Below are 15,831 nucleotides of genomic sequence, written 5' to 3' on the forward strand. Positions count from 1 at the left end.
ACTTGCTTGGAATTGGGAAGAAAGTACATGTTTCAATAGCTACATCCACATTTTCATGGCTTTTGATGCAGGACCACAAGACAGCAGACTTTCATCATCATTTTCTGTCAAGGACAAAGGCTAAGAGCAGACACAAGCCACTGGAGGCAGCCAAAAAACCAACAGAAAACCCTTGGCTCTCATTCTCTCAAAAAACACATCTTGGCATTTTTCCATTTTTCTGTCAAAGAACTCAAAGAGAACAAAACCTGGCCATTGCTTTTTCACCATTCATTCATCATTTGGAAGACACTAGAGGCAGCCACAAACCAGCAGAAACCATGGTTCTTTCACTCTCTCAAGCTTCATCTTTTGGCCATTTCAAAAACCAGTAAAGAACTTCCAAAGAACTGAGCTTGGCATTGTTATTTTCATCATCCAAACACCTTTCTAAGCTCATGGCAATCATCATTTTCCACCTGTAGCAGCATCTAGCAGCATTGGCTTTGGCACAGCATCATCCATGACAGTTCCAATTTCAAGCCATTGCAAGGGTTACTGAGCCAAGCCAACTTCACACTCATCATTTGAAAGCTTAAAGTGTACCTGTTTGGAGTCAAAGTCACCAAATACCAACTGTATCACCATTGCTTTGCTGATTTGGTAAATTTTCAAGTTCCATTATTCTTGAATCTATTACATGCTTTCAAAAGATCTTTCAATGCTGAGTTTAGTGATGGCTTTAGTTTTGAAAATGGTTGAGTTATTATGAAGATGTGATGAAATGAAGTTTGATGCTTGAAAATGTTTTCATTGATTTCTCTTTCGTGAGCTTGATTTGATGTCAATACTTGATGGATTCATGTTTGTCATTGCTTGCTGATCATTTGGGTGTACTCAATCTTGATTTCTGAAAAAGTTTGTGAAATTCGATTTGGGGAAGATGCTGCTACAGTGAAACCCTAGCTTTCAAAATGCATTTTTCCAGATTTTCTTCTGTTTCACGTTGCATAAGCCTGGCCAATGAAATTATTTCGTTTGCTTGCCCAAAACGACTGTGCTTCAATAAGTGGCACAAATAATTACAAGTTTGCCACTCGGGGCATGTGTCCTATTGATTTAAGTTGTTTCTTTTCCATTTTAATTTCACTTTGATATCCAATCTTCCAAAAATCATAACTTGTCCAATTTTAATCCAATTTGAATGGGGTTTTTTGCATTGTCTTCCTCATGACCTCTACTTTTTTATCATGATTTTTCTAGAATTTTGTGATCATTGGTTTTTGTTTGGCACTAGGGTTTGTGACATGTATGCAAATATTATACACTTTGCCAAATCAATTGTGAAATGATGAGGATGTATCCAATGGTTCCCAAATTGTTTGTGCTTAAACTAGACACACTCATGGTGATTTTGGTGTAGAGTTTGTGAATTTATCATTTGTGGTTTGTGAGTTATGATTTTTTGAATTAGGGTGTGACAATTTGTGTCACACCATTGATGTCCAACTTCATGATTTTAATTACCATGCTTCTTGACATCCAATTGATCTGATTTTTTGCATGAACCTACTCTTGTATGTCTAGTTTACATGTGAATTTTCTTAGAATTATTTGAGGCATTTCCTAATTGTTTGAGATTTTCTCCCCTGGTTGGTCATATGTTGACTTTTTGTGACACTTGTTCCCATTTCATTTGTGAAATTCTCATACTTTATTGGATGGACATGAAATTTTACATGAGATAACTAGACATCCTCATCTTTGCCATGGTTTTAGTCCCATTCATTTATCATACTCCATCTCTGATTTATGATTTTTCTAAGTTGATGCATGTTTGGTTGACTTCATTGAGCATGTTCAAATGTGCTTTGACTTTCTGATTTTCATTGACTGCCTTCCACTTGTCCAAATGAGATGAAATTTGACATGCTTACCATGCTATGTGTTAGGATTGATCATGATTTATTTGGTGATTTTTAGAAATGTTTGAGTTGACTTTTGAGTTAAGTCTTGCTGTTGACTTCTATGAGCTTCTAAATGCCACGTTTTGACCTAAATTGTTGATGAAATGATGATGATGGTTGATATGAATGTGAACCCAATTGGTTGTGTTTCTTAAATGTTTGAACTTGATTTTGATTGGGCATTGCTTGCTGTTTTGACTTTTTCATTCTCTTTTGACCCTAGGCTTGTCCTAGTGGTCCTGGTACTCACTTTTGAGCTTGTGTTTTCAGGTTGACCAACAAATGACCAATGAGACCAATTCTTTTTGATTGAGCTTGATTAAATATCATTGTCTAACTTGTTTGTTTTGTAGGTGGCTTGGCTCACATGCCTTAAGCTTTGTGCCTTGCACATTCACTTGCTTGTGTTGACTGGTTGATGTCTGTTTCATTTTGATTTAACTCTGACTTGTATACTAACTGTGCTTGACTGATTTCAGGTACTTTAGTTGCTTTTAGTTCCTTGCGAACTTTTGCTTTGCTTTGCTTGTATAAGCAATTTGCATTGAGGTATGTCTCTTTTTCTTCATGTAGTCTGGAAGACCTGGCTTGTTACTTGGCCAGGCAACTGTCTGAAGTCCTCCTTAAGAGGCAATGTTTGTGGATGTTTAATTTTGTCCTTGCATAGAGTCAAAGTCCTCCTAAGTGAAGAGGCAATTGGTGGAAGGTAGGGATATGCAATCTATCCCCCACTATTCAGTGTGTCATCTGCTTTGCTCACACCACTGTGTTGATGCATTGCGGATACAAACCCAAGATCTTGTACAATTGTACAGTTGAGTCAGTTTTAAATGTGTAGAAGGGTTCCCACTTTCTGAACCCACACATTCTTGTCTTAAGCTCTCCCAGGCCAGGGATAAGAGCTGTGAAGTCTCATCTTCACTCACCTTTCATCTGCTTCACCTTAGCCCCTCAATGGCAAGGTTAAGAGCAACATTCACCCAGTTCCAGAGGTTTGTTTGTTGAGGTTGATATGACCCCTCGACTAAAACCTAACCCTTGTTTGAGCCACTTGCTTGTGTATAGTGTGTGCTATCTGTGCTTGTAGGATTGTTTGACTTGCTTCCTGTGCAAGTTAGGATTGTTTGACTTGCTTCCTGTGCAAGTTAGGATTGTTTGACTTGCTTCCTGTGCAAGTTAGGATTAGTTTAGACTTGCTTCCTGTGCAAGTTAGGTTTTGCTTGGCTTGCTTCCTGTGCAAGTTAAGTGTGTGTGTGGCTTGCCTCCTGTGCAAGTCATGTCTAGGATAGGCTGGCTCTCTGTGCCAGTTAGCTAGAAACCTTAACTTAGGGATGATTTGCATGATAACATCTAGGCTCGAGTCGTAGTCTCCCTAGTTGTGTCTCCCTCTGTTATCTGGTTAGGCTAGTCCTTTATCCCTCTGTAGGGGAACTACATCGCCATGATCTTCATACCAGATGAAGTATGTAGGCAGGAGATTGAGCTGATCTCTCCGGGCGCCCTTTTTCTTTTTTGTGTGTGTTTGACAGTTATAGGCTGAGTCCCCGACTCCCTATTAACTTGTTGTGCTGTTGTGTGCTTGGAAGCTGATGTAAGTCCATCGAGTGGCATTTGGGTTCCAGTGTGCGTGTGTTTGGTTCGGATGCTGATGTAAGTCCAGTGATTGGCATTCGGGCTCCACGTTTGCCTGTGTCTTGTTTGTCTGTGTGCGTGTCAGCCGAGCTACGAATGCTCTGATTCTTCTCTCGTCCGAGAAGATACGTATGCATAGGATGCGATGTCCTAGCGAGCATGTGTCGTTTCCCCAGTCCGAACTACTTCGACTCTGATGTCTATGCCTGATAGACTAAGTAGGCCCAGGATGCGACATCCTGCCGAGTCAGTTTCAGTCAGTTTCTTGCGTTTCTTTCAGCCAGTGTGTGTGAGTATTTGAGCAGTGTTTAGCAACCAATTTTCCTTTCTTTTGTGCGTGGATCCCGTAGAGTACTACGGATGCGTAGGGGTGCTAATACCTTCCCTTCGCATAACCGACTCCCGAACCCATCTTCTTTGGTCGCGAGACCATGTTCTTTTCCAGGTTTACTCTGAGCGTTTCCTTTCCCTCTTTTGGGATAAATAACGCACGGTGGCGGCTCTGTTGTTTCTTTGTTTTCCCGCCGGTTTTTTGCGTGATGCGACACATATCAACGCTTCGACTGTTGTAGGTGTTAATGAGCTGCGATATGGATCAAGCACCCTTTCTCCTGTACTGAATGCAGATTCAGAAGCCACTGTGCTTATAGGTATATTCAGCATGTCTCTTGCAATGTTTGAAAGGATGGGATATCGGCCAGAGTTCACTTTCCACCACTCTAGAACATTTATCTCCATGTTATGCTCTAACTTCTCTCCAAGATAAGTAGTTAACTCATTATCCGCATTGTCACACCCTTCTGAAATATAGAACTCGGCAGTTCCATAAGGATCACTAACACCACCAAAAACTTGCAACTCATCTGAATTACCTTGAGGAGACATAAATCCAACACGATATTCCTCATAAATAGATTTCAAGCTAGACTCTAAATTTGCTTTCAAGGCGTCAGCATCATCCTTATTATAATATCGCCTTACCATCCAATCGGCCAATCTAATCTTGCGCCTAGGGTCGAATACTAGAGCAATCAACAACAACATGTTAAGCTTCTCATGATTTCCCCAATATTTATCATATTTCTTCTTCATTTTTTGAGCTACTGAACATAGATGCTCATCTTCAGACGCACACATATCCACAATGCTCTTTCCAATACCCAGGATCTCAAACATATAAATATTGCTTGTCAAATAAGATGACCCCGATATATGTAAGGTAGCATCATAAAATAACTTCAAGAATGGGATGATTAAGTTAATATGCTTCCAATCTTCTTCTGTCGGAACACCTTTCCCCTTCTTTGTCAACTCATTCACATACTTTTTATCTCGAAAACTTAATTCTTCAAAGGTCCTCTCATGTTTTGATGCGGATACTAACATCAAGTATGTTGAGTTCCAACGAGTCTCAACATCTAGCCAAACTAAACCTTTATAATCCATGCTTTCCTCATCAATACATGCCTTGAATTTAGCAAGCCTCGCAGGAGAAAATCTAACATACCACACAGCATGACGGATTCTACCAATAGAGCCATCAATGTCTTTCAAACCTTCTTTCACAACTAAATTCAATATATGCGCACAACACCACATATGAAAATGATTTCCACTCATAACTAAACTATTCCTAGACAAAAGCCTTCTCTTGAGACGCTCAACCCCAACATCATTAGATGAAGCATTATCAACTGTCAAACTAAGCACACGGTTTAACCCCCAACTGTTCAAGCACATCTCCATTGTTGCACAAATAGCATCCCCTGTATGACTTGTGACTTGACAATAAGTTAAAATCTTCTTATGTAAGTGCCAATTATTGTCAATGAAATGGGCTGTCACACACATATAACTCAACTTTTGACAAGAAGAAGTCCACATATCAGTAGTGAGACAAACTCTTCGACAATTCAGAGAGAGAAAACTTTTCAAAATCATTCTTTCACTATCCCATAGTTTCAAGACATCACGCGCTAGTGTTGTGCGTGAACAAATCTGAAATCTTGGTGATGCGAGACTCATAAATTCATGAAAAGACTCATGTTCAACCTTCCGAAAAGGAATCTCCATGTTTATGAACATCTTAACCATTGCTCTTCTAATGGCTTCCTGGTCAAACTTGACAATTAAAGGAGAGCCAACATGTTCTTCAACACTTGTCGTAGAAGATAATGTCCTTTGCCTCTTGTAAACAAGGCATCTCGATACATGAGCATGCATGGAACTAGTTCCATTATTATACTTAATTTTCGTGTCACAGTATTTGCACGAAGCTTTTTGTTCTTCTTCCGACAATACAATGAAATGCTTCCAAACCTCTGAACGATTCCTTCGCTTCTTAGTGTGAGGAGGTGGCATTTCATTAGAGATTGTAGGTGGAGGGGTTGAAACTGTATTCTCGGATGTTGCATAAGTTGTACCAACATTAGTCATCTTGATTCTGTTAAAAATAGGAAAACAAATTATGATAAAAAAACACAATAAAAAATCTGATATGAATATGACATTTCCTTATTCAATTGGTATGTATGATGCATTACTTTTTCACAAGATTCTACAGCTGACTTATTTCTGATATGGGCCCTTTCACTATTTAGAACAATTAGAATAACAACATTTCATAATTTTCATTTAATTGAATCAGAGCCTAATATAAATTTAATTTACACAAACTTCTAATAGATTTGACTGCATAACAAAGTTTCATCCAACATGGCAATGCATTTCCAATTAACAGAACAACAATTAACTAATAACTAGCAATAGGCAAAAACAGAATGTTGCAGCCATAGCATGATTTCAATCCAAGCATATCATTCAGCAGTAACAAACTAACAGTCTGAGCATTTTTCACAAAAATTGACTTTTTCCCAACTAAACATTTCTTTTCAATAACAAAGGTGGCACAACTCATCTTCACCTGATAACTGAGATTAAACTGAAAACATTCTAAGTAATAACTGAAATCTAAAATCACTAACTTTTAAACTAATTTCCAACTAACATATAAACTCTAACAAACTATTGAATTTCTAACTGATAAGTGAATTTCAGGATGAACTTCATGTGAGTTTCGCAATAGAATAAGGGTCCAATCATTGTTCATCACTCTTCATCCAGTCACAATTCACGGAAAAAATTACAGCACAAATCAAACACTCCACTCTCAATCTCTCTCAGCAACTCTCAGAGAATCCCCTCAATTTTCAAAACCTCGCCGCATTTCTCACAACCATTCATCACAAAATCAAGATTATATAGCTGACTTATTTCTGATATGGGCCCTTTCACTATTTAGAATCATGCAGTTCACAGCTGTAAAGACAAAAGCTGTTAGTTAATTGCTCAATGTGATTGATTTGTATTCTCTCTTGTAGTTTGTCTGGATGGATCTTTACCGGCTTACCACTTCCATCGCGGATACGGTTCAGGATCAAATAGTTGGTTGATACATCTAGAGGTATGTAATTGCTATGTTTTGCCAGGATGACGTGTGAAATATGAAGCGTTAGTACTAATGAATAGAAATAAGTTCCTTCAGCACCTAATCTTATAATTACCATTTCTTAAGTCTTCATCATGAAATCTAAAGTTAGCATAAAAGTATGATGCTAAGGATTCCATCCAGAAATGTCTGGGGTAATGAAATTGCCAAATGATCCTTCTTTCACTATAGAATCTTTTTATGAACCACTACATATTAGATGTGATACTTCCGTACAATATAATGAGAAAAGTAACTCCATGACTAAGTTTTAGAAAAAAAAACACCTAATGTTACAAGTACAAAACAACACTTACGCAGTACTAATCATCTACAGCAAAGTTACTAAACTAAACTAAAAAAAGAAGTAACTGCAATGCAGACATAAATCAAAAGCAAACCCGACGATGTAACCACATTACGTGATATATCCAGCAAATTCTGAGATTTACACCCTCATCCCTCAAAAAATGTGGAATAAGCATAAAGTTTAAGATACTAAAAAAATAGTATCTAATGATAACTAATCTCAATTTTTAACAAGATATTAATGATAATTATGAAGCCAATGGAATATCAAAATCAATATCACCATCAAACTAAATGCAATTGAGCCTAACTTTCTTGGTCAGTGTCTGCTTCAGAAAAACACAAAGCACCAGTTCAAAATACCACCAGAAACAACTTCAAAGCAGACATTATTTGACGACATAAAAGTCTATCATAATTAGTAGGAGCTTATCTAGATGGCAACACTCAAACTGTCCCTTTTTCCTAACAGATTTGATGGTTCATATCAGTATTTATCCATATCATTGCTGAACACGATTGTCTAATCAAATAAACAATGTTTGTAACAAACAAGTCAAAGAACGAAATGGTGGTCAGCTTTGAAACCTTTTTCCTAACAGATTTGATGGTTCATATCAGTATTTATCCATTATTATTCGCGGAAGCTGATCTATATCTCGATTCTTGTTTGACGACAAAATAATTCTTTCGAATTTCAGCGTTGACGTATCTGGCCGGTGTAGTTTTAGGAAATGGAAGTGTATCTTCTACACTAGAAATTGTTTTAAAAAAGTTGAAGCATTCTCGCACCATATCACATTATCTAAATTAATGTTCTTTTAGTTTTTGCTGGAAGATGCATCGTGCATAAAAGTTACCAGAAATACTCAACATCAATTAAAAGAAGCTTCAGTAATTATAGAACGTACCTGGGCTAGAGTTAAATCAAAAAAGCTAGAAGCATCACTATCTCTTCTCTGTACACATACACAAGACAGACTTCTACCAAGCTATGCTGCTGATCCTGCCACAGCCTCCGCTGTAATGAAACAAAATTGCCTATCAATGACTACTCAAAGAGCTTTTACGCTACAAATTTCATCCTAAGTTAATAAAAAAGCAAGATTTGTTCAGTAAGCACTTATTTCATCCTTAGCACACAGTTTCTTTATACTTCAGTTTCCCATGTAAAAACAGAAGCATCAACTTATTTGAACCACATTTTCATACCAAAAAGATGAATGCAAGTTTCTATAACTGGTTTTTTTCTAACAGTTTACATAATTTACATTTGATTTCAATTAAATCCACAAAAAAGGATAAAAACAACAACAGAACAACAACAATGACTAAATTGTGTAAAAGCAGCCCAGTACATCATCTCCTTGAATTCAATTTCACAGCAAAGAAAGAAACTGTAAATCACTTTGTTAATTTCCCAAACAATTTATGTGCTCCTAATCACATTAAGCTTAACCTATAAACCTCTCAAACAAAATAAACAAGCCAATTATAGATGAATTTCGTGAACACCAGATCTAGAGGGATAAAAAAGTAAAATAAATTAATAATGGAATTGAAAGGAAAAGAAAAGTAGATATAAAAAATTCACCTACCAATGCAACTTAAAATAAATTCTGAGTTGCAAGTTGAAGGGTTTGAGAAGAAAGGGTTAGGGTAGGGATTTGGTAGAAGATACACCAGACAATCTTTGTTTCACGATGCAGGTTTTGATGATGTTAACTTCGGGATCCGTTTCTTCTCTTCCTGATAAGGTTAACTTCAGGATTCATTTCTTCTCTTCCTGATAAGGTCAACTTCGGGATTCGCTTATTCTCTTCCTGATAAGGTCAACTTCAGGGTTCATTTCTTCTCTTCCTGATAAGGTCAACTTCGGGATTCGCTTCTTCTCTTCCTGATAAGGTCAACTTCAGGGTTCATTTCTTCTCTTCCTGATAAGGTCAACTTCGGGATTCGCTTCTTCTCTTCCTGATAACGTCAACTTCAGGGTTCATTTATTCTCTTCCTGATAAGGTCAACTTCGGGATTCGCTTCTTCTCTTCCTGATAAGGTCAACTTCAGGGTCCATTTCTTCTCTTCCTGATAAGGTTAACTTCAGGGTCTATTTCTTCTCTTCCTGATAAGGTCAACTTCAGGGTCCATTTCTTCTCTTCCTGATAAGGTTAACTTCAGGACCCGTTTCTTCCCTTTCCGATACGGTTAACTTCGGAAACCTTCTTCTCTTCCTGATAAGGTTAACTTCAGGGTCTATTTCTTCTCTTCCTGATAAGGTCAACTTCAGGGTCCATTTCTTCTCTTCCTGATAAGGTTAACTTCAGGACCCATTTCTTCCCTTTTCGATAAGGTTAACTTCGGAAACCTTCTTCTCTTCCTGATAAGGTTAACTTCGGGGTCTATTTCTTCTCTTCCTGATAAGGTTAACTTCAGGATATTACCCTTCTCTTCCTGATAAGGTTAACTTCAGGATATTACCCTTCTCTCCTCGATAAGGTTAACTTCGGGGCCCATTTCTTCTCTTTCCGATAAGGTTAACTTTGGAAACCCCTTTCCATTTCTTCTCTTCCTGATAAGGTTAACTTCAGGACCCTTTTCTTCTCTTTCCGATAAGGCTAACTTCAGAAACCTGTTTTCATTTCTTCTCTTCCTGATAAGGCCAACTTCAGGGTCCATTTCTTCTCTTCCTGATAAGGTGAACTTCAGGGTTCATTTCTTCCCTTCCGATAAGGTTAACTTTAGAAACCCTCTTGTCTTCCTGATAAGGTTAACTTCAGGATCCACTCATTCTCTTTCTGATAAGGTTAACTTCGGAAACATGTTTTCACCCATTCTCTTCCTGGTAAGGTTAAATTCAGGACCCCTTTCTTCTCTTTCCCATAAGGTTAACTTCGGAAATCCGTATCCTCTTTCTCCTCTTCCTGATAAGGTTAACTTCGGGATTCATTTCTTCTCTTTCCAATAAGGTTAACTTCGGAACCCCTTTTTCGTGTCTTCTCTTCCCGATAAGGTTAACTTTGGGACCCCCCTATTTTTCTTCTCTAGTTCCAATAAGGTTAACTTTGGAATGTTTCCCCAGCAATGTCGCCATTTCTTCTCTTCCTGATAAGGTTAACTTCAGGACCATTTTCTTCCCTTTCCGATAAGGTTAAATTCGGAATCCCATTCCCATCCCTTCTCTTCCTGATAAGGTTAACTTCAAGATCCATTCTTGCTCTTTCTGATAAGGTTAACTTCGAAAACCCTTTTCCATATCTTCTCTTCCTGATAAGGTTAACTTCATGACCCTTTTCTTCTCCTTCCGATAAGGTTAACTTTGGAAACCTCTTCTCCACTTCTTGACTTCCTTATAAGGTTAACTTCAGGATCCTTTTCTTCTCTTTCCGATAAGGTTAAATTTGGAACCCCCCCTTTTTCGTGTCTTCTCTTCCTGATAAGGTTAACTTCGGGACCCCCCCCCCCCCTGTTCTCCTTCTCCATTTCCAATAAGGTTAACTTTGGAATATCTCCCCGGCGATGTTGCCATTTCTTCTCTTCCTGATAAGGTTAACTTCAGGACCGTTTTCTTCCCTTTCCGATAAGGTTAAATTCGGAATCCCGTTTTCATCCTTTCTCTTCCTGATAAGGTTAACTTCATGATTCATTCCTTCTCTTCCCGATAAGGTTAACTTCGGGATCCGTTTCTTGCCCTCCTGATAAGGTTAACTTCAAGATACTTCTCTTCTCTCCCCGATAAGGTTAACTTCGAGATACTTTTCTTCTCTCTCCGATAAGGTTAACTTCGGGATCCATTTCTTCTCTCCCTGATAAAGTTAACTCAGGACCCCTTTCTTCTCATTCCGATAAGGTTAACTTCTGAGCCCTGCCCTTTACCCTTTTCTTCTCTTCCCGATAAGGTTAACTTCGGGACCCCTTCTTACTCTTCCTGATAAGGTTAACTTCAGGACCCCTTTCTTCTCTTTCCAATAAGGTTAACTTCGGAGTCCCGCCCTTTACGATTTCCTTCTCTCTCTGATAAAGTTAACTTCGGAACCCATCCCCCAATAAAGACGAATGGTGTTTGGCCTCCCTTCCTTTCTTCCCAGTCATAAATAAAAAATAAATAAAGTACAGGTTCCACCTGGAAAACTATTTTCAAAAAAAATAAAAATCTTTCACCCATTTCTCCCCGACGAAAATTTTTCTCAATGATTGCCAAAGAGTTTCGAAAAAAAAGAGGAAAAAGAAAAACCTGTAAAAAAAAGAGACAGAGAGCTTGTTGAAAAAAAGGGAGAGTCCATCGTATTACATCAGCATCATGCATATTTCATTCACCTCTAACCTTTCACACACCATCGACCAGATAACACTTAAATCCCCAACAGCTGCCCTGCACAAAAGCTAGTTTGTTCATCCTATATCTCAGTGAAGAATTTCTTCGTGACCTATCTTCACATTTCATTTGTTCTTGGTGGGCAAATTTTCCGATATTTTAGTATTTAATCCTCTCCTACCTTGAATGTCCGGAGATTGTTACTATCCATACATTCAGGTTTGAGAAGATTAAATAGGGGCAACTGTCATACCCCAAAATTCACCCTACCTTTCACAAAGTTCATCTAGATCACTAATCCCAGTCATATGCATGTCTTCATATCATTCATATCATCTACATAACCATGGTCCAATACAAGAGGACATGTATCTTGTATTCCTAGCTTTGTGCTTGCATTTAGTGGAAGCTAAGGTTTCTCTGCAACTAAAGGTGACTCAATCAATCAAACCATAAGTGGAGGCAGCTCTTGAAACTTGTGTTTTGTGCTCAACATTGGTGATTCAACTGTGGCTTCTTGGTGAAGCAAAACCCTAATTTGGGATCCTCACTTGATCATGGTTTTCACATTGCTAAATAATTTCCCATGCCCTTGTGGGTGGCTTCCTAACCCTAATTTCATCAGATCATTCCTTTGTGGTTTGATTCTTTTGCTTGGTCAAGGTTCATTTAATAACCTTTTGTGCATGACCATTCATGTTGTTCTCTTGCCATTGATCATAAGTTCTTGGTCCCACCATTTTCATCCATTTCACAACACTTCACCTGATCATCTCGTCATGCCTAGCCCATGGATTGACAATGCCTTTCTTGGGCCCATTTCATCTAGTCATCCCAAGTGCATGGTCCATTCATGGTTTGTTTTCATCTGGTCATAGATCATAAATCCACTTCATGCAATTGGTGTTTGATCCATGGGTCTTTGGTCATGTCATAATCATTGCCCATTTCGGCCCTTGCTAGGTCCATGGCTCATTCATAATTGGTATCCATTGGTTCATGTTAATATGGTTCATTCATTATCTTCCATTAGTCCATGTCCATATCAAATCGAATTCAAAAAACCAAACCAAATTCATTCAAATAGTCATCTATATTGCTAGGAATATTCACTACATGAGAAATTAATAAAATGGAAATATTGACCAAATGTTGACATTGGTCAACAATTGACTTTTTGGTCAACTTTGACCAAAGTCAACCCAAATTATTCAAAAGTCCAAAATCCCATTACAATTTCAATTTAATGCAATTCCAAGTTCCAAAATCCCAATTTCATTTTTACATCATATGATCACAACCAAAATCCAATTACAAACATTTGAAACTAATTTCCAAAGCTCGAACTCCATACATAAACCATACACCTAAAAAGTTCATTCAAACCAATTTCAAACCATAAACCAATTGTCATTTAAAATTACACAGTTCCAATCATTTTTAACCAACATTGCATTTCAATTCCAACTTAACTATTACATTTCCAGTTTATATACTCCAATTCCAAGCTACAACAAAATTACAAAGATTTCATCTCACATATGCTTAATTGGAATACATAGGCAAAAGTATGTGCTTATTACGGACTTGATTCATTTCCTGTTGTGCGTATTATTGATTACATCGCCGGCCAAAGGAACATCATCCCAGTAATTTATCTAACAAGTGTCCTAGCCCATCAAAAACAAAAGCAAATCTTGAAAAATATGAGCCATATTCTATCCATAAGCAAGTTTTGTACATCACCTAACTAACTAATATTTGTATTCAAAATTACATACACCAGTACATTCAATAACTACAAAATTACAATCACATTGGCCAAACCGTAACCAGAACTCTTTAACCAACCTCAACAGAATCCAACTGTCAATGAGCTGAGCAAAAACAAAATTCCAACCGCTTTAACAGAACTGGACCCAACCTGCAATACCGAATCCCTTAACAGAACCAGCAACCCTTCCAACCCTCGGATCAACGAAAAAGAACGGTAACCGTTTTCAACTCAGACCCGGAATTTTCAGATTCTTTAACAGAAATTCTTCAATAACTTTCGCGAAAGGCCCTGCAGAACGACCCGACATAACAATACAACACCTTTAAAACTGAGGATTTTCTAACCTCCTTCACGACTAACTTTCAAACCCTGCAAAAAACCAGAACTGAATAAGCCAACCAAGCCACAATAATTAGTCAAGCAATGGTAAAGCTAACCATCATCAGAAGCAACCCATAGCATATCCAACATCACATTGCATGTAGAAGAAAGCCAGTAGTCCTTACATCAAAGCTGCAACATTTATTTAACATCACACATCCAAAATGAAAATCATAACAGAACAACAAACCTAAGCATTTCATTTCAACAACTACTAACCAACATCGTAATCCATAACAACTTCCCACCTCAATGCTGAACCGGAACATGCTTCCAACTCTCTCATAAACAGAACCTGCATAATTCAATAAAACCATAAGAAAACCTTCAAAGAAAATTTCTCCAACCGAATAACCAAACGCTAGCAGCCTTGATTAACTTCCAACCGAAATATCCCACCCTAAAAAAATAACATCAACAAAAAGCTCAGCAGAAATTCATATACTTATTGAACTTAACCAAATAACTCACAAAAGAATCTGAACTGAATTTCCAACTGCCATAACTGCCCACGGTTAATAACCACTTCATAACAGAATCCCTCATGACTCTCTCCAACCTACAAATAACCAACTCTCAACAGAAGAAAAAGGCTCCACATAACTAACTCAAACCTTTTTCCACAATTTTCCTCAAACGCTTAACCTCACCCTGCAACCTACAATCCACAACTGAGAACAATCCTCATCGAACTCCATCACCTTCACCCCAAACCTCCACACAAAACAAAAACCACCCTCCACCAATTCTGAACCGTTCTTCTAACTGACAAACAGAACCAAGAACTTTTTTCAACCACCCGCTAACCAAATAATCGAAACTCCCAACCGTCAACAAAACCTCACATAACTTGCGACCTGCAGAAAAAAGACGATAACCAACTCAAGAAAGCTTCACATAACACAACGCCGTAACCGAATCCTAACCACCTTTTCTAACCGACACCAACCGGTAACAGAACGGTGATCAAACCCAGTAACAGAGAGAATTTTTCCTAACTCCCTTAACTGCTCTCAAAAGAAAAACGGTTTTTTTTCTCAATTCAAATCCACTACACTTCATCATCCTTCTTGAATCGCTTCTAACCCTCACCCCAAAACCAAGAACTTCTTGAATCACCCTTCAAGATTCAACAGGATTCACTTCCTCTAACTTCTATTTTTCAATCGCCTGAGAACCTCAACAAGAACCTCTCGAACCAATCCAGAAAACTTTCCAAACTTCTCAACAACTTCACCCTCCAATCTCTCTTTTTTCAACCAACCCAACGTACCCTACATCATCTCCGACCCTGCATCATCTTCCCCCAACCATTTTTCAAGGACCGACATCAAACCGATAACCCTTACTACCTTCAATACACTCCTGCTAACAAGAACAAAACCTGCAACAATTCTTCAACCGCCACCTCACCCTCAAATGTTCATACACACAAACAACTCTAAGAAGAAAGAAGAAGAAGATGATCCATATTGAAAGAAGGGCACAAGGAAAGGGGCAAGGATTTGGAGGATTCGTACCTGAAGAAGCTTCGACATTCTTGATCAACATTGCCGTTTTTGATTCCAACAAATTCCGGAATATTTCTCCATTCCGCGGGTAGGAATTCCTCACTATTTCGCCTTGTTTTCATCACGATCGTGTAGTCGTTGGTGCGATTGATCGGGGGCCTAACATGAGGGACGTCGTTTTTGTTTTCGCTTCCGTCTAAATTCGTCATTCCGTAGCCTAGGGTTCAAGCTTCATTTGGCCTCAATTTGGATAATTAACGAGGAATTGTGGGAAGCGGAGATCGGTTCGTTTTGAGCTTCGTTGCCGCTGGTTTTGTTTCCTTGGATCTTCCCGTCGTCTCTGGAGCGTTTGAGATCAGTTGTAGCTACGAGTCAGACACATGCATTCAAAAAAACTTATGAATCTTAAAATGCATGAACAAGATGAATGAATCAAGTTTAGTTCATTGCTACACTTGTAATTAACTAGACCATATTTC

At 38.2% G+C, this 15,831-nt stretch overlaps 1 protein-coding gene and 1 pseudogene across 1 annotated transcript; both read right to left on the minus strand.

The window, feature by feature from the left end:
* Positions 1-39: 39 nt before the first annotated feature.
* Positions 40-15,561, minus strand: LOC127094926 (zinc finger BED domain-containing protein RICESLEEPER 2-like). The gene is made up of 9 exons (XM_051033684.1): positions 15,362-15,561; positions 15,194-15,206; positions 14,791-14,848; positions 14,543-14,698; positions 14,228-14,241; positions 14,061-14,136; positions 13,967-13,973; positions 4,196-6,021; positions 40-104 (listed from the first exon to the last, which is right to left on the minus strand). The coding sequence occupies exons 1-9, from the start codon at positions 15,559-15,561 to the stop codon at positions 40-42; spliced, it is 2,415 nt and encodes an 804-aa protein (XP_050889641.1).
* Positions 5,876-15,831, minus strand: part of LOC127092025 (putative pentatricopeptide repeat-containing protein At4g17915) — a 111,270-nt pseudogene continuing 101,314 nt past the window's right edge.

The sequence above is a fragment of the Lathyrus oleraceus genome, chromosome 6, assembly GCF_024323335.1.
Source record: "Lathyrus oleraceus cultivar Zhongwan6 chromosome 6, CAAS_Psat_ZW6_1.0, whole genome shotgun sequence".
NCBI lineage: Eukaryota > Viridiplantae > Streptophyta > Magnoliopsida > Fabales > Fabaceae > Lathyrus > Lathyrus oleraceus.